Source organism: Haplochromis burtoni, unplaced genomic scaffold, assembly GCF_018398535.1.
Source record: "Haplochromis burtoni strain Fernald_Lab_line unplaced genomic scaffold, NCSU_Asbu1 Contig_7, whole genome shotgun sequence".
Lineage (NCBI taxonomy): Eukaryota > Metazoa > Chordata > Actinopteri > Cichliformes > Cichlidae > Haplochromis > Haplochromis burtoni.
The window spans coordinates 5,313,543-5,332,656 of NW_024582368.1; the positions used below are offsets into that span (position 1 = coordinate 5,313,543).

Below are 19,114 nucleotides of genomic sequence, written 5' to 3' on the forward strand. Positions count from 1 at the left end.
ATATAGATATAGATATAGATATATATAGATATAGATATATATAGATATATATAGATATATATAGATATAGATATAGATATATAGATATATATATATATATAGATATAGATATATATATATATTTTAAATAAGCATCTATAAGATTTATAATCTCATTAAGGTGTATTCCTACCTTTAGCAGGAAAGCCATGCACGTTCCAGCTCAAGAGTGCAATGAATGGTAACTGACTGTAGGGGGGAAAAGGGTCATAAGCACTAAAACATGAACATTTGTGAATAAGTGCATATAATTATTTAGCCGCACGCTACCTTACAAGAACACAAGAACCCATTTTGCTTGTCAGCTGCATAAATAGCCTCGTCTGAGTGCTGGTTAAATATGAAATGGCAAACCCTCCTTGGCCAATCCCAGAATGAGGAGGTAACAACACACAGCTGCCCATCATTGACTGTTGACTGAAAATCATAGCAGGCCAATTAACCATACCATTAACCTTTCTGATGGCATATATACTCGAGTGGTAGGGATGAACTGCTAACCATGTAGCAGAAGAAAAATGGAATTGAGGAGGAAGAGTAAATGTCATGAAAGACCAAGTCCCTCCATTGGATGTATTTGCAAATGCAAATACATCCAATGGATGTATTTGCATATTGACTTCATATTGACTTCATATTGACTTCATATTGACTTCATATTGACGTACTACTTCTTCGCTTGCAGCACAACCCATACAAATTTAGGAATATCTATATCTAATTAATCCGCATCTACTAAAATTTACAGTTTGATATTCTTGTGCAGGGACTTGTTTACATGTGGATTATGGTCTTTCCCCCCATCTGGTGACAAACATAAAAAGAAACACATTCACCATTTGAAATAAATGGCTGCATTATAAAGTTTATTTAATGAATCCATTATCTTGGAGCACAAAGTGTAACTTACTGAACAGAGTCATACTGGAGCCAGCTGTTTTCTCTTTAAGGTGTTTTTACTACCTGAAGTTTTAGATCAATACAACAAATCCATGTCTCTGCCAAAAATAAGAACATCACCTATAGAGATCAGAGGTGTCAGAGTCAGAGCTCACAAGTTACACCAGAAATATTTCTCTTTTGAAAGGAAAAGCTTGCACCTGAAATCATATTGACTGGACTGGATATATGTTCTGGCATGTTTTAGCTCAGTCTGTGTGGAGAGTATTCAATGATGATGCTTTTTTAATTATTTAGAGCATCAAACAAAGACAACTTTACCAGCCTATTTTTTTATTATATTAGTCTCAAATCACTGTCATCACCATATTTTTAAATACCACTCAATTTTAAAATTTCATGTTCAAACAGTATGGAACATGAGTATAATATTCTTGTCCCACATTTTACAGTAATTTCCTCAAATGCAATTTAAAGATAAATATGACATTGAGATCCTTTGGGGTTTTTGTCAGCTTACCATGGAAAACTACGACTAATTGAAATTAATGGGAAGCTTCTGGACAAATAAAGGATTTCGATAAACACCACAGCCACAAAGTCTAGTATTGTTAGGCCATTTTTTCCATGATGGCACCACCTGTTGTATTATAGTTGATATTTATTATATGTGCAGTTCTTGAAATTTACTGTCCACTTTTCCAGACACATGTAAGCATTAGAGTTTGTCACTACCCAACAAATGTTTGATCTTACCATTAGTGAATACTGCACATTTAGTCTACAGTGTTTTCAGCTTTCAAAGCACTGAGCAAACATTTACTTTTGCCTTCGTGTGGTTTTCGATTTGTCTTCTGTTGGTACTGCATATTTTTGGCCTTTTGGGGAACACACTGTTTATTGATGGATGGCAGTAGGTCTGAAATTGCTTTTGCAAACTGTAATTCACTTGAAGCATGTCAAAATGCCTTATCAGAAGATTTTATTCCCAAAACAAGTGTACTGTGGGGAAAAATAAAACAATACACAACATTGCTTGCCAAAAATGACTATTTTCTTTACAGAAAAATTACTGAAACACCACGATCCTTTTGGTGTATGACTAACTAATCTCCTTTATTTCCTGTATCTTCCAGTTTTACCTAAATTCCACGATCCTGAACCAAATCATCATACCACACAAGCAAAAAAAAAATCAAATTGAATTGCTTCTAATTTCAATTTTTTCATCATTATTTCTATGTTGTGGGAAGCATCTTCTGCCAGAGAGCACAAGATGAGTACTAAAGAAACAGAACAATGCTCAGCATGAGTAATGTGTGAGAAAACTAATCAATAAAGACTTTCATTCCATTTGGTATATTTGATCCAACTTGCATTATAGATTCCTTAACTTCACCATGAGATGGAGGGGAGGGAGGGTGGGAAAGCAGAGGAGAGGTTAATGGACGGTGGATGAAAGGTTTTCTGGTCAGGTTAAAGATCGCTCTCTCCATAGAGGGCAGTGGAGAAGGCAGTGTAGTCCAGTGCCCCGGGTGGTGCTCCATGACCAGCGTAGGGTGGCATCCTCATGATGCAATACTCTGCTTGTTCAGGGGGAAGTTCTCTCCTGAGCTCCTCTACAAGTATATAAGGCTGTGGACGTGGAAAGGTAATTGCATTTCAGATTCTTACTCCCATTTTCTGTTTTAATTTGTTTCTCATCTACAAAAAAGTACATCGTAAATCAGTATGACGTGGCAAATCCCTGGAAATAATGACAGGAATAGCTTATGCTAAAAATATCTGCCCATATGCCAGTAAGCCCCATACACACCTTATCAGCAGCCAGGATCCGGAAGGATGCCACAACCTGCTCGGCAGTGTCTGTATCAGCAGTCTCTCTGGTCATAAAGTCGATAAAAGACTGGAAGGAAACGATTCCCGTAGCATTGGAGTCTACCAGCATCATTATGCGAGCAAACTCCACCTCTCCCTGAAATAGGCGTGAATGAAGACCCATAATGACTGCATGTATGTGTGACTGTATGTGTGAAAATCAAACAATTGCAGAATTTACTAATAACACAGCTGCATCCAAATAACAGTGAAGCGCCTTACCAAGTCATATCCCATGGAGATGAGGCAGGCTCTGAAGTCATCTGTTTCCATTGCTCCATTCTTCTTCTACAAACCAGACGCCAAATTTCAGAAAGTGTTGTCAGAGAAATACAGAAAAGGCTGAATACCAAACATCATAAGCATTCAATATACTCTCAACATGAATTTTATGAGACAGGCTGCTCTGCTATAAAATAAGTTACAAAGAGGAAAACGGCTGTATATTTCAGTTTCCTTATCTTTTGGCTTTTTTTGATAAAAGTTGAAGATTTCATGATAAAAAAGCTTAAAAGCTAATATGGCACATGCACGTGCATTCACACTGAAACTGGGCACATGGAAGTTGGAAACACAGATCCAAAGCATTCTTATCAATCACAAAAAGCTACAGCATTGTCAGTTTTGTAATGAGATTGGAATTTGTTGGGTGTATTATCCAAGCTGTTACTCCATCATGGTGAGGGGAACCAGTATGTGGCTGTACAGATGTGACTGGAATATATTTGAGACATGCTTGAGTAAGTCATCTATCATTGAAGTTTTACTATATAAAAATAATCTTAACCATATATATATATATATATATATATACTTAGATATTTTAATACTTTCACAGCAAGATACCAGTAAAAATGTTTAATCTTCACCTTTAGTCCTGACCAACCTTCATATTAAATATAGGGGTGGGTGCAGAACATTGCACTTTGAGCTGGATGGGATTTAGCAAGTATCAGAGACAGTATTTAAAACATGGATGTAGCTTCTAGATCTGAAAAGTAAAGCCAATGAAGTTTAAACCTGCTTTCTTTTTCATGCAGGTTTACAGCCAGACTTTATGGGCACAACTGCTAGCTTCAAGTAAATAACTAAAACATAATTTGTAAATTATGGTCCCCATTAGAGTGAGGAAGGAGGATAAAACGGTATGCTCATTGGTTCATCAATCACAAGTCATTAGCTAATGAGCATGCAGTGTTGCTCAGCTTCATAGAGAGATCCAATCCTCGCTCATCACATCCCGTTACAAAATACTGAGACAACAGTGCCAAAAACACCCAGCTTTACAGAGAGACTGCACTGACCAACATGTAAAGCTGCTGTGGCTACATCCGTGTTTTATACAGTTTATGGATGTCACAAATACCACATAAGAGTTAACACCTGGGTTTTGATGCTCATAAGCTCAAGACACATCTCTTAAAACTGGGCTACCCCCTGCTCTTCTTCTGAGCTACTGAGATTGCTTTACATCGGCCACTGGAATAGGCAGAAAATGGCTCTAGTGAAGTGAAATGGCAAAACGCTGTACCCTGTCAAAGTGGTTGAAAGACGATCTGAACTCATTCATCTGCTGCTGACTGATGCCCTTAGCATCCCGGGTCAGGATCTGGGTCTCAATCTCATTGATAGTTCGGGCGATGGTTGTGAGGAGCAGCTCCCACCCAACACGGATGTGCTGTGTTGACAGACCAGAAATGTTAACAGACTCTGGAAATCCAAGTTTATGTTGACAAACCTACTTTAAGAATGAATCTATTTTTCTATGTATATGTAGCTATAAAACTCAATTTCCAGTACCTCCATGGTGTAGTTGGTGTGTTTGTTATCAAACACAAGTGACTCCTGGATTAGCTGGTGGTCTCCCTCTAACTTGTCAATATTGGGTTTATAAGCAACTATGACATGCTCGATTTGCTTCAGCTGGGTCATCTGGTCCTCCAAGGTGCCTCCTATCTCCAGGGAGCAGCGCCCTATTTCCTGTTAGGACGGTACATGCCACGAGGTTAGCTCGTAAGCTCGTTTGATCATAAGATGGGGCTCTTAGAGCCCCATCTTATGATCAAAACTGGTCATGAAGAGGGTTTGCTTACTGAATCTGCAAAGAGCCAATTACATGTGACTGACAGTAATTTTACTCTGTATAAGAACTATGAGGTGAGTACATGTGTGTATAAATATATCCTGAGTAAATTTACTTTGTATTATTCAGATATCATCATCATCAGGAATGAAACTGCTATTCTACTTGTCTAAGTACAATGAATTAGAAAATAATCCTCTTCCATTTCAGACTTTATTTGATTAATGTAGAATTTGCTTATTAAGCCTGTATACTGAACCTCCATCCTGGTCTGTATCCAGGGCCCAATCAAATTAGCCTGGGCAGCAAACTGCCGTCTCAGCCTTTCGTTGGCATGCTGGCGTGCCATCTCCTCCTGGAGGGCACTATCTCTCTGAGGAACCAGCTTTTTCACCTAGAAAACATGCACAGATACACAGAACAGATACATTATTGCTGGTTGTATAAATTACATTTTTATTAAGAGATAGTGATTTGGATTGCAAACTTACTAAGCGATTGCTGACTCCTCTGTCATAAAATATCAGTATTAGTAAACAATGATAGTGTTCTCTTATGTCCACTATCTCTATGACTACCCTTTAATATACTCTCTGAGTCTATAAATCAGTTTGAAAACTGTAGCTACCTTTTCCCACTTGTTGAGAAGCTCTTCAGTTGTGATAGTGCTGTAAGAGTTGATAAAGCTGGCCTTGATCCCATAGCTCTGTGAAATTTTCTGCACCTCATTGTGGATTCCCAAGATGGCCTGTCTCTCTGAATCTGCCTCGGGAAGAGTAGCTTTGAACTGCTCATGAGCTGCGATTAGACTCTGGAAGGGGAAGCAGGAGAGGAAAGTGTTGAAATTTTATGGAAATGTCAATTTTGTCCCAAGAGATAACATTATGTGCTGTTTTTTTTAGGGTGTGACAAATAGAAACATTGCGCACTATATAGCATTTTTGTTTTTTCAACACAACATTATATATTATGAAACCCAATCACGAGGAATCCATTAAATGGGCTTATATGAAAAACTGTAAAATTACACTGTGATCACATTATAAGCACTTAATGCCAAAGGCTGCTCTCCTCAGAATATAGTAAACTTACCTGAACCTCTTCAATAGTATGCACTATAAACATGTCCTGCAGATCCTCCATCGCTCCTTCCATCCAATTGTTGAAAGGAGCAGACCTCTTAGCAAATTCTAGGAACAACTGATCAATGGTTTCCAGCAGTTTCTCTGTGCGCTGAGAGGATTACAAAACATAACAGACATGTTTTATAAATGTTGAAATCCTAAAATTGTCACAATATCTAATCACAGCTCAGCGTTACGCTTTAGTATGACTTAAACACCCTCTCACCTGTTTTGAGAATGATGGCAGTGTGCATAACTTTCTTTGACTTGTTAACCCCAGCTCCCAAGTCTGGCTTGGTTGTTCCTGACAGAGTCCCTCCCCTCAATGGGAGATAGTTGGAAGTAGAAGATAGAGATAAACAGCCCCCTGTTCCTGTCATTCAGACTTAATCCTTGGCCCTTTTCCCAGGCCCTCACACATTTGTGGGTCTGGAATGGCCAGTATGGCTCAGAGGAAGTGGCTAGTGGGCTTTTAGCCAGTTGCTTTCTGGATATGACATCTACATCCATATCTCTTTTATCCCCTCTACCCTTCTATTTTACCTTTCTATGCGGGGCAGGGATTTTAGAGGGGATCCAGTTATCTGTCCCCTTCAATCACTTGTCTCTTCAACACTCACAGCAGTGACAGACATCTAAAATGCTTTGACTAAAATTTTAATTGAGCTGGCGTTTGATGGTAGTTCAATGCGTAGAACATTAGCACACTCTTGTGGGGACTTAATATATACAAAGAACTTGAGAACTTTTAAGATCTCTACAGCTATAATGGATTAATACCTAAAGCCTTTGCCATAAATCCCCTTCAGTCATACACTCACAAGTGAAATTTTGTTCTTACCTCCAGTGCCTCTCTCCTCTTCTGAGTCAGCGTTCCCAGCTTGTCCCATAAGTCACAGATGCTTTGGCAGCGCTGGTTAACAGCAGCAACATCATGGTAGTCCAACTCACTAGGAAAAGAAAAATAAACCTGTTGTGCCATTTTTACTTCTGGAAAACAGAGCCCCATCCACCCACCAGCACTGGTTAGAGTTGTGGTATACAGAATATATAGTATGATATAGAGATATGTAAATCCTACTGCATGAGAAAACTGTATTAAGTTGAGGTAAAACAACAAAGAAAAGAAAATTTGAGAGCAAATAGCTATAATAAATAATAATGAGGACTGCAAGATTACTTTAAATTAAAGTTTAACACATGAAAAAACAGAACATATTCAGCTCAGTCTTGGAAGAAAAAAAGGCTCTTGGCTTTGAACTTCAGAGCGTTTAAAACTGCTTGAATTAGTATTCAGGTTTAGGCACTCATTTACAGAAAATGCACCACCAAAATCATCACAGTGTTGAGACTCTGTCACTGCTTTCCCTGGATGAGCATCTGAAGCTGCACTTTTAGGTGAAAGTATAAGTGACCTCAAAGGAAAACAGTGAACAGGGTTCATGTAGCATTTTATTGAGATATCATTCAATGGAAAAGGTCAAAATACACCATACGGTAAACTACAGGAATAAGAGTTGCCTTAACCCCAGACCGCTTCAAGCTATTTGAAAAAAACAAAAATTAAAAATGCTTTTTGTCTTTGGTAGAGTCTTGTGTGCAGTGGAGGTCCACTGGTAACCTGTGTCCCAGTGGGGGTGGCTGAAGATGGCTGGGAGATGGTATCTCTCACGGCAGACATTATTCTGATGAACTCTGCTAGCCTCGTGTTCAGCATGTAAATGTGGCACTGTGTAATGAAGAAGCTGACGAATCACAAAGAGGTAGTGCGGCTTTGCGCCAAATGGTGTCTCATGGTATTGTGAAGCTTCCCCAGCTGAGGCATAATGGTTGGCATGTGGATATACATATGGAGGCACTGGCAGAAAGCCTTGGTCTTTGTTTCTCTGTCTTCACCTAGATGGTCATAGATAGCTGCATAGCTACTCAACTCACCAGGTTGGTAAAAGGTTCAAAAGAGAGATGTAGTGCAAAATCAAGCTCACAGGTTTCCCACCCTTACTGTGCTCAAAATTTCCTTCATCACCTGCATGAAATAGAGGTGAAGGAAAGCATATAACTGGGCTAGGTTGAGTTGCTCCAGAGACTGAGTAGGTTCCAGTAAATCATTACACAGAATTAGCTTCAGGTATAGAATTTACTTCTGAACTCGCTGGATTATGCAAAAATGAGACAGCCGTATCATTTGTGTCAGTAGGTGGAGGAGAGAGTGAGCCAAAGAGAAGGACAGCATGCACCTCTGTGTTAGAGACCACATCGTTAACAGGATCAGTCTCTTTCCAGCCTAGGAGGAAATAATATTTAAGGTATGTGTTCACATAATAACTTTGAAAATATGACTGCATCCCAGCGCATTATGATCTCAGTGAAGTTTTAGTCTTACTTTTAACAGAAAACCAGCATTTTGGTCAATAATAATAATGTATACTTTATTAATCCCATAGGAAATTGCTTAGTCCTCTGCATTTAACCCATTCACTCAGTGAAGCACCGGGCACCTACCAAAGGGTATCTCAGTGTAGCCGTTCAGTGGATTTGAATCCCTGATTGGGGGGGATCATGGTGCAAACACTCTACCTACTGAGCTATCCCTCAATAGCTGATTCCTTCTCTTTTTTCCTCAGTGTTTTCAAATATAAAACAACAAACGCTCTGTATTCACATCTATCATTGTGCACTGATTGAAAAAAATCTCAGAAGTCCCATGAGCCACACCTTTCTCATTTCTGAGTACTTAAAATCTTAACTAAGAATACCTCTAATAGCTACCTAACCTCTGCCTTGGCATCTAGTGGTTCTTAAGTGGTTAACAGTTAATTCACATGCATTTGAGATGCATGAACCATAGCTTATTTTCTGTGTGAGAGGACAGCAGTGACCTCTATTGCTTGTCACCCATAATTTAACCCAGTAATCACCAGTGGGTTGTACCGGGTCTAAAGCCAAAAAACAATGCATGTGCATTTGTGCATGAAGTGTGCATGAAAGAAAAAAACAAGATTAATTTCATTGACTTTACTATTATTTCTCCTGTCCTGGATTTCGGTGATACGTGACTGCATACATCTGCTGTTGGGAGTGCATACTTTAGTTCCTGTGCAATGGCAGCAATCTGCTCCACTCTGTCCTGGTGGGCTGCCAAGTCACTCTCAAAGGCCTCGTGTTTTCGAAGCAGTGCTCTGATTTCTGTCAGTGTGGCTGTTTCGTAGTCCTTCTGGGAAAGGAACAGCTCTTTACCTGAATGTCACATATGAAAAAGGAATATTGAGATAATAATAAGGTTCTACTAAAAACAGTCCTTATCTGGTCATTACAGATGCAGAAATTAACCTTCAATAACATTTCATTATGAGGAAATCTAAACAGTAAAATGCGCTCTATATAAAGTGCTTGGCCAAGATAAACATGTGGACCTATAGACACATCAACAGCAATCAAAAAGGTAAATACACAAACTACAACTGACCGCTGGCCCAGTTCTCATGATTAGTTGCTTTTTGGCGAAACTTTTCTGCAAGGTGGTCCACCCTCTCAAGCCTACGGATCTCTGTAAGAAGCCATTCCTCGTACCCTTTCTCTGCCTGCTCCAGACCCTGCCATGCACTGGCTATATCCTGTCAACACAATGCAATCTTTAGTGTCTGAACCACAACAGAACTGATCGCAAGACTCAATCATGAATGAATGAATATGAAGTTGTGACTTACAGATACCATCTTCCCCTCAGAGGGCATAAAGGCAGGCCGGTTGCTGATGCGCAACTTGGTCTGAAGGGTGTTGAAGTTAATTTCCAGCTGGCACTTCTCCTGCACTTTCGGGGGCTTGTGCTGGCGTCTGTAGTCCCTGAAGTCCTCCAGCTTCCGTTGCATCTCTGCCATGGTCTTCTCTGGGGTCCGATTCTCCAGCCAGGGAGTGGTGCGGCGGATCCACTCCAGCAGCTGGAAAACACAAGGACAACATGGGAATAAGTGGAGTGGCAAGAGAGTGGTGATAAATAATTGATTTTTCCAGCAGATGGATCTCAGTTTGTAACATCAGTGAGATATTTGAGTAGAGAGAGAAAATTTTGTTTTTGAACTTTTAATTTGAACAGCCCATAATAAACAGAGGACAAACAAAAATGTACTAATACTGTACCTTAATCACTGTTATCCAAAAAGCACATCACTTTGAAAAATCTTTCATGACACAAAGTGCCATCATTATATTTAAACTTTACCTCACTGGCCAGTCTCTCATATTCTTCCATCAGTTTCTCATTCTCTTGGTTTACTCCAAGCACCTTACAGATCCTGTTGGCAGCAGTCTCCGCCTGAGAGCACGGGGACAATAATAATGTAATTAGATCAGAGAACTAAGATGGCAAGGATTTTTAATCAGTGTGCTGTGTCTAAATCAAACTGAGTATATACATATTTTTTATTTTTTTGATATTCTCAGAATAACATGGTGCTATTGAAAAAAAGACAGACAAAACTACCTGCTCAGCTCCAGCAAAAGCATGGTAAAAGCAGGACACATAGGTCATGATGGCTCTCTCATCGGGCTTGGGGGTGTTGATGATATCTGTGGCATGAAGAGGGATGAAAAGTCAAGGTGGCAGAAAGAATTTAAAGGAAACTACAGCTACATTGGATAATAGAAGGAGATATTTTTTATGGTTTTCACTTCCGTTCAGACATAACAAAAATGCAGTTAGATATGAAGATAATTATATGTGACAGAAATCTATGTGGTTGATATTTGGACCCCTGTGAAGGAGATTCAACCAAAACAATAGATATACATTGTTAGCACCCATTACCATAAACAGGACACAAAAAACTCATATTTTTCCACTACATAAAATATTACCCTCTGCATCCAGCATTTTTGGAATGTCCAGGTGTTTTTCTGCTATGTCAAAAGCCAGGTTCAAGTTCCCCAGAGGATCATCCTAAATAAGAACACAGAACATCACTATACACCAGTGCCACACTTACAACACCACTGAAATCCATGCAATCAAGGCACAAAACATGTGATGGTCATATAATCTACATGCACATTTACTAGCCCTCAACTAGATCCTTGCAAAACCTTAGAAATTACATCTCTTAGTTTCCAAAGAACTTTAATACCAGTTTAATTCTTTATTTGTTGATTAGATCACATTCACAGGAAAGGTCAGTTATGTCTCAAATAAATACCATTTATTTATCTCCATCTGCTCTTTATTATGAATATGATTGATTTTTTTTCTTTGTTTGATTAAGGAATTGCTGTTTTAGTCTGTTGCATAAGAGATGATGAAAGGGGAAGCATTTAATAATCTATAACCAGCAGATGTTTATTACTCTCTATACCTCTTCTTATTTTTTAATGGAATTGTTTTAAAGAAATGCATTCCTCCTTTTTCATACTAGTTACTGTGACAGGAAAATACAAGTGTTTGACAGGACAGGAGTTGTGCCTTGAGCCAAAAGCTGACAGTGAACCCCTCTGCTGCTGATGGGGCTGTCACTAAGAGTGCAAAGGGGTAAAGGAATCATACTATCATGCTGCTGTCCCTATCACTGTACCGCTGTTCCTCAAAGGTAGAGGGTAGGGGTGGTGCACAACATGACAGGGGCAGCTGCTCACATATCCGGTACAAGAAAGATAGATAGATGGATTGGGTGGTAAACTGATGGCATAGAGGAATGGAAATAAGGATACCTCGAGCCTTCTGTGTGTGTGTCTGTGTATGTGTCCCTGACAAGAGCTGTCTCAACAGGCTTAACAAACTCGCTCACCTGGAGCCAGATTCAAAGGTTGCCTGATGCACAATGCAACTGTCTCCAAGCAGCATGAGCAGAACTGAAGTTCAGGTGTGACTGAATGTGTGAATATGGATCTCAAAGACACAAAAAGTGTGAATAAAAGGCTGTAGCAAGAAATAGTGTACTGAAGTATATTACTAGCCAGCATGGTTTGTTTACATTGTCCATTTGAATCATTGTATATACTTTCATTATTTTCTAATAAAAGTATCACCGTCCTTGCGGCGATTAATAAGTATCACTGTGATGTTATGAGTGTAATGCGTATAGATGTCTTCCTGACTTTTATGTGCACCGGTGGCCTCTAAATGGGGAATACGACGTGACAGCATGGACAATGGCAGAGGTAAAGCTAAGCCTGCGCTCTGCAGGGACTAAGCTCATGTTTCTGTGACTATTCAGGGTTGACTCCAAGTCAGGCCAGTCAGCTGTGTGTAGAAAAGTGAGTGCCTCTGATCACAAAATGAATGAAAAGTCACTCTTCATATCCTTCCAAGGTGGTTCCCCTGCTATATATTTACAGTAACAGGGAACATATGGCCCGAGCAAACTAAATGTTCTGATGTGAGGTCAGCTATGCTGGCTGTGATTTTTTTTAAGGCTTAAAAAAGGAAGAAAAACATATTTTTATGAACTCACACCTGGCAGTTAAAGCATGACACCTCAAATAGTCCTATAACAGCCTTGCCCTTTCCATCTGGCTAACACAGCACCTTCTTCCAGGAGAGAAAAGTTTACTTGTGTATTATCGCTACTTGGCGAACAAGGGAGGGCTGTGAGCTGTGCTCTCTAGCCCTCTGCAAACACGCAGCAAATAAGCAGCTCACCGAGGCCCTCACCTGAATCCTGGACATCTGCTAAACCAGAACATTTAACTGAGACATACATTTTTGACCTAAAATGCTTCACAGTGATACTCTAGTCATTAAGTAGGTTTCAAATGCAGAGAAAAGTCAAGACTCTTCAGAGTGTAGAGTGGCCATATATTTCCACCATGTGGTAACCCCTTGTTAACAAGGGAGCCTTTTAAATCTAATCTGGTAATGGGCGCAGCGGGTTGCACAAAAACACAGCAATAAAATTGAAATAAAAGTTGCAGTTTTCATGCTAATTATGATGAAATTGTGTGCTAGGTAAACTGATTTGCTTAAGCATAATGAAGCATGAGGCGATACTAAATGAGTGCACTCACAATAGAGAGAAACACATTCATAAATTAAAGCCGGATTATAACCATTAGCCAAATAACACATTAATAACACAACACAGCGGACTTCCTACAAACACCTTACATCACATTAAATCACTAACATGTAGATCTTGTCCTTTGAAATGCCACATATTTCTAAGAATATCCAAAAGAGACACAACACAACACCCCAGGATCGTTAAAACACAAATTAGTTTGTCAAACAGATGACCACTGCAAGCGAGTTATTAGCAGAGTAAAGAGATCAATTGTGTAATCTTCTAGTAGTAGATAAAGACTTCTTTTCCACAAAGCGGACAAAACTGTGCTTCTTATGTTTGTGGAAATCAAAGTGTTATTGTGCAAGCTTGAAACACAGCAAGCGAAACCACACAACACCTTGTTGAGCTTAGAGTAGTCGAGGAGGTCGGGTCTGTGTCTGTGAATCAGGGCGCAGAAGGCCAGGCCATCTTTCCAGCTTCACCAGTCAATACAGAGAATAAACATGTCAGGTCATAAAGATGAAATTTCTCGAGTCCAGCTCCGATATTCACCATTAAAGCGGTGGTAACATTTCCCTGATGCTATCCTCTATCCTCCTTTTTATATTTTGTATTACTAAAGTCATCTACAGAAGAACTTAGTATTGATATCATGCTATTAGATGAACCTATTGACCTAACAACCACTACATTATGTTATAATAGATTATAGACACCTGGTTTACAAGATCTAAATTCAATGGTCACAATACAGTGTGTCATACTCACCTGACATGGAAGTTTTGGACATTAACATTCCTGTAGGGGGCAGTCTTTCTTTGACACCACAGTAGAAGCCCTTCCTTGGCAGATGTTTCTGAGGAGAACATGTATTTGCCATTTAAACGTGTGGTCAGCTTTCTCATTTGGCACATACTACACAAGCATTCTGTGCACTGATATATCATACAACTTGTTTTTGTGACAAGTGAACTCCATAACAATGTTTTCATTTCGTTTGCAGGGTTTTTTGTGCAAATATATATATTATTACCCACCAAAGTAAAGTCAACAGAATTATGATGGAAATTTTAGCATTTTTTAAGTGATGTTTAATTTACTCGAACATAAAATGCACTTTTATTTATAAACTGGCCAAAAACAAGCAGGAAGGATGCTGGTTTTTATTTAATAAAGTAATCCAGTCTGTTGTGTCTATCTATATGTGTGGATTAATTGTGCTTATTTGCATAGTCAGATGCGAAAATGCCCATTTTACAGGAAAGGTCCTGGTATGTTGTCACGTAGCTTGAAGCACCTATATGTTCCTGGACTGTGTGTGCTAACCTCACCTTCCACAGATATGTCCTGAATGGCAAAGCGGAGAATTATAGTCCAAATCATTCCAAGAGTCATCTTTACATTTCCATCCACAATCTCTGAAACAAAAAAGTGTTATATTTAGTCTCCAGCAGATTATTTCATAAGGTAAAAATTCCTGGTTCCAACTCTTGCATCCCTAAATGGTTACATTATATTCATACACAAGACGTGCACAGGTACCTTCGGCTCCTATTGAAACCAGTTTGACTCCTTTACTTGTGATGAAGTCCAAAGCTTTGTTAACATTTGCGATCTTATGAAACCGCATCTTCCCTCTATCTGGCTTGGGTAGCCTCTCTCCTGCAAACACAATATGGTGTGCATATAACCTCAGCTAATAAGACACAGAAAGAAAGCTGACTGAAACACTAAAAAAAAGGCAAGAAAATGAAAACTCTCTTTAGTGCTCCAACCTGAGATAACTTCCAGCAGCAGCATGAGTTTGAGTCCATTCCTGAAGTCCTCCTCAATGTTTTCAATTTGAACACCAGCTTTCCTCAGGTGGGAGTTACACCAAGCTGTGAAGGTCTAACAGAAAAAGGATTCCCAGCTCAATAAAAATTGGATTTGACTCAAAAACGAAAAGAAATTTACAGCAATCAGTTAAGTTTTCTTCACTTTTGGGGGCATTTTTGTTTAACTGGCAGTTATACTCACTTCTAAAAATTTATATCACTTTTTTAGTGGATTAAACTACAAGCTATTCCTCTTTACAGTAAACCTAAACAAACTGGGATCTTCACTTAGGACTATAACCAAGTCGATTGTCCATTAGTTAAACATTAGTGTTAAGTTTCAACATTTCCTACAATGGTTCCATAGCTAACACCTATCAGAACAAATGTACTCCATGTTTGGTACTCAAATACTGTAAATCAAGTTAAGACAGGCTCATTGTCTTTCGCCTATTTTTATAAAGCCTCTATCAATAGCTAGCAGCAGAGTTCATGGACGCTGAGCACTGTAAGGATGAAAGCTGGGAGCCGACCACAGAGCACATTCCAGCTGATATAAGGTGATAAATTTAGACTGCTCTGCCGTGCCTCATGATAAAAGACGGGGAAGAAGAACGTCAACATGAGTGAAAATGTCACGTGGACGCGGGACAAGTTTTCCCCTCACGTCACTTTCTGTCACTATTTTGCCACTTCAAATATGACACGTTGATATGTTACAGCTGCATGGAGATAGCTCTATCACAGTACACGTGTGCCGTTCTTCCAGAGCACAGGCATTGCCGATGAAGTGTGGAGACAAGCCAGGAGTGAATGAATGATGGGCACATTAAAAATTCTCATTTAGAATAATTTGAAAGATATGCCACAAGGATGAGTAATGGATCTGGATGTTGTAAATATTACCCTCTGCCACACAGAAAATATAAACATTTCAACAGCTCACTATCATTAGATAGAAATCAAGTTTCAATTTGGGCTGCCCAACTATGGCAAAAGAAAAAAAAAATCATTATTTATGTTGGTCAGTACTGATATCATGATCATTTAAACTCGGTTATTCGTAGACCTTGGAAAATTAAACTTTTAAAAAGTGAAGAAAATTGTCTTTTAAGTGACTGAATGTCCTTGAACTTTAATTACAATTCAGCACTCTAAATAAAGAAATAAATCCAAATTGAAATATATCTGCCACAGTCTGGCAGAGAATGAGTTCAGGCTTTTATGGAGGGGCAGAAATGAAGGACAAGCATGTTTTGAAAGGCAATGTGGGAGCAGTATTGCAAAATGATGCGCCACAATAACAGTTTCATCTTGTTTTTTCTTCCCCAATAATTATTGGTAGACAAAATTGTACTAAATATTTACACTTTTGACCATTCCTAGTTTTTATGTTTAGATGTATGAATCAATGAACTAATCAACTACATGATAAAAATTGTACATAAACAACGAGCTGTAATGTGATATTTGCTATTGATATATGCTACACTTGATGATAACATGTTTCAATTTTACCTTTCATCTCCATTAACAGGAGTAGAGAATAAAAGCATTTACTGATTTTATTAAAAATGAATAGTTTTCAGTGAAAAGATAAACTGGGTTGACTTTTGCACTTTTTCCTTTGAGCTTCATTTCCTTTTAAGAAAAATTGTGATTTTAGCCCATGAGAGGAAAAGATCACAGCTGATGTCTATCTAAAAAGAAGCACAGAAGAACATTTTAAATGAGCTAATTTTACATTTTTGTGACTTTACTTGCATACTTTCTAGATTTATATGTGAATGAATAAATACTCTAGAGTGACATGGGGAAAATATTTTAGGACTTTCCAGCACTGATCCACGGACAACCTTGTACCCAGGAGGACTGCATATGCATGCCCAGCCAGCCACTCAGCTTCTCGCCCCGCAGGTGCCGGAGCAAAATCAGAATATTACAGGCATTAGAGTAAAGGCCATCCCCATTCCACACTGAGTGAGTCCCTCGGGTGTGTGTGTGTGACAATGAGCCGCTGCCTTCCTTGTAAAAAAAACTTTGTCTGCTGGTCCTCCAAATCTGGCTCTGCCACTAGTCGCAGAACCCTACTTTCCAAGCATCCCCGCCCTCTACTGCCCGGTGACGATTAAAGCTAAAAATATTTATGAATCACATCCAGTGAGGACCGACCCTGTCACTGAACTGACGGATGCCTTTGGGGGCTCACTAGGTCAGAGGCTGGCAGGCTGAGACCTGGAGGATGGAAAATAAAAGCGAACTGGATGCTTAACATTTTGGAAAGACCTAGCCACATCAGCGGATCATGGATGACTATTTTCACTTGGTTTAACTTAGATGAAGGATATTCACTATGTATCAGTCACATTTCATCACTTTCGCTCAATGAAACCGAGCACCCTGGCTGTGCCTACTCTGCTCTGTCATCAATCTCCTTGATGAACTCATATGAATTAGGCAATAGATTTAAAAAGGGCTCCATATAAGCAATAATATATTGCAACCACAACTAGAATTAAAATAAGCTAATTGCACCAAGGTATAGGAGATAATATTTTGGAAAAAATGACAATAGATATCAGTAATAGAGCAATTTTGTTCCATTTTCAACAAATAGAAGCTGCAGCACAGTGTGGGTGCTAATATTGAGCGTCAAACTGGGGCACAAAGGAACAGAAAAAACTCAAACCACCCTCCAATGACCACTTATCAACTCAAAATTAGATAAAGAGTGGAAAAAATAGCTGTGTATATGGACTGTGGTGTTGCTGCCTGGTGTTGCCAAAAATACAGTTTTATCATCCCTGCGCAGGCCACAGGAGGTTACGAAGGGCATGGAGGAGCTGATGGACTCCAGTTGTGCAAAGAGCTGCAGTATAAGGTCCCAGCCAATTTTTAAAGCCCTAAAACCAACTGACGGTGTTGGGGGCCGAGGCTATATCGAGTCGAGTTGGTGCTGGTACAATTTTTCTACGTGGTTTCTATAAACAAAAGAATTCCGCACCAAGGACACTGGATTAACCCTACTAATGCCTTTTGGTCCCGAGGTTAAAATTAGATGGAGCGTCCATTCTAATCCCAAGAGCGTCATCATGTGTTAGAAGCATCTGTTGACAGCTCGCATTCCTCGCGTATCAGTGGAGAGGCAGCAGTCTGGAGAGCCGCTGGAAGGTACAGCTATTGTTAGCTGGTACCCACCACCGCATCCGTCCCTCACGCCTCACTCACTGGACCCTATCTGCGTCAGGTCTGCGGCACTTAGCGAGGACCACACCGGAGGTTAACCAATGCCACCTTTAAAAATAAAACTAAACGTTACGTTTACCAGAGGTGGGTGAAGTAACCCCAACGGCCACTGACTTCTTAAGGCAAAATTCAAGCTACTAAGCCATTGTCTAGTTGTGGTTGTATAACTTGTGCACCTCTATAACTTGCTCCCGACCTCACTGAACTATATTTTGGGTAATGTCTATCAGTGTCACGAATAACAGCTACCCTATCCCAACATCCAAGAACAAAATGTCCAGTAAAGAGATCAAAATACTTCAGCAGCGTGACTTGTCGCGATGAACCCGCTGAACTGATTTTATTTTGACAAGGTTAACCGGAAGTTTATCTCCCCGACTCGGTGTGCTTAACGTCTCTCAAGACTTTTTTTTACTGTTAGCCCAAAGTTATGAACTGTACTACTGTGTACATATGTAAAATATATATTTTTTACATAGAAATATTAAAAAATTACCATAACATCTAAAGTTACACAATTCTGAGTAAGAAAAGACCAAGCTGTTTAATTTCTCTCTAAAATAATATTAGCTAACGCTCGATAGTTTTAAACTTTTTTCAGAAACAGACGATTTTTTACGTACTTTCCTCTGTTGTTGTTCCCAGGCAGGGTCTAGTAACATGTCCCTGTCCCACTCTTCCTCCTGGATCATATACTCATCCTCGTAGCCGTTATCATAGTGCACCGTGGTCTCCACCTGGGTCATCATTTTGCCGATATTTTCTTTCTTTTTCTTTACGTAGAAACTCAAATGTTTTCCTTCAGACTATAGATTTAGGTCTAACTGCCGAGCACAGAAAAAAAAAGTTCCTCTTTTCACAGAGCTGCTCCTTCGTTTGTCTCACTCTCTCACGCTTGCCCTTGTCCTCCCGACCTGACAGACGTCTGGCCCTGGTTGCCACAGATGAACAACAGACGGTATCATTAGATCGGTCACGTGATGCCTTTCCCCCCCCCCCCCCCCCAAAAAAAAATCCCATCACACACTGCAGAAG

The 19,114-nt window shown here is 39.5% G+C and overlaps 1 protein-coding gene across 2 annotated transcripts; it reads right to left on the bottom strand.

Moving 5' to 3' along the window:
* Window positions 1-884: 884 nt before the first annotated feature.
* actn2b (actinin, alpha 2b) lies at window positions 885-19,038 on the bottom strand. 2 transcript variants are annotated; one of them, XM_005914230.3, is made up of 21 exons: window positions 18,703-19,038; window positions 14,792-14,906; window positions 14,559-14,678; window positions 14,348-14,434; window positions 13,785-13,872; window positions 13,414-13,492; window positions 10,879-10,960; window positions 10,505-10,590; window positions 10,244-10,336; window positions 9,732-9,962; window positions 9,491-9,638; window positions 9,111-9,261; window positions 6,866-6,974; window positions 5,993-6,133; window positions 5,529-5,711; window positions 5,160-5,294; window positions 4,618-4,797; window positions 4,349-4,495; window positions 3,040-3,105; window positions 2,756-2,914; window positions 885-2,574 (listed from the first exon to the last, which is right to left on the bottom strand). In XM_005914230.3, the coding sequence occupies exons 1-21, from the start codon at window positions 18,826-18,828 to the stop codon at window positions 2,416-2,418; spliced, it is 2,685 nt and encodes an 894-aa protein (XP_005914292.1). In that variant the 5' UTR covers window positions 18,829-19,038; the 3' UTR covers window positions 885-2,415. The 2 variants fall into 2 exon arrangements, with proteins under 2 accessions (XP_005914292.1, XP_042081614.1); XM_042225680.1 differs by lacking the exons at window positions 13,414-13,492; window positions 14,348-14,434; window positions 14,559-14,678; window positions 14,792-14,906; window positions 18,703-19,038 and having other exon boundaries at window positions 13,785-13,868.
* Between the last annotated feature and the right edge of the window lie 76 nt (window positions 19,039-19,114).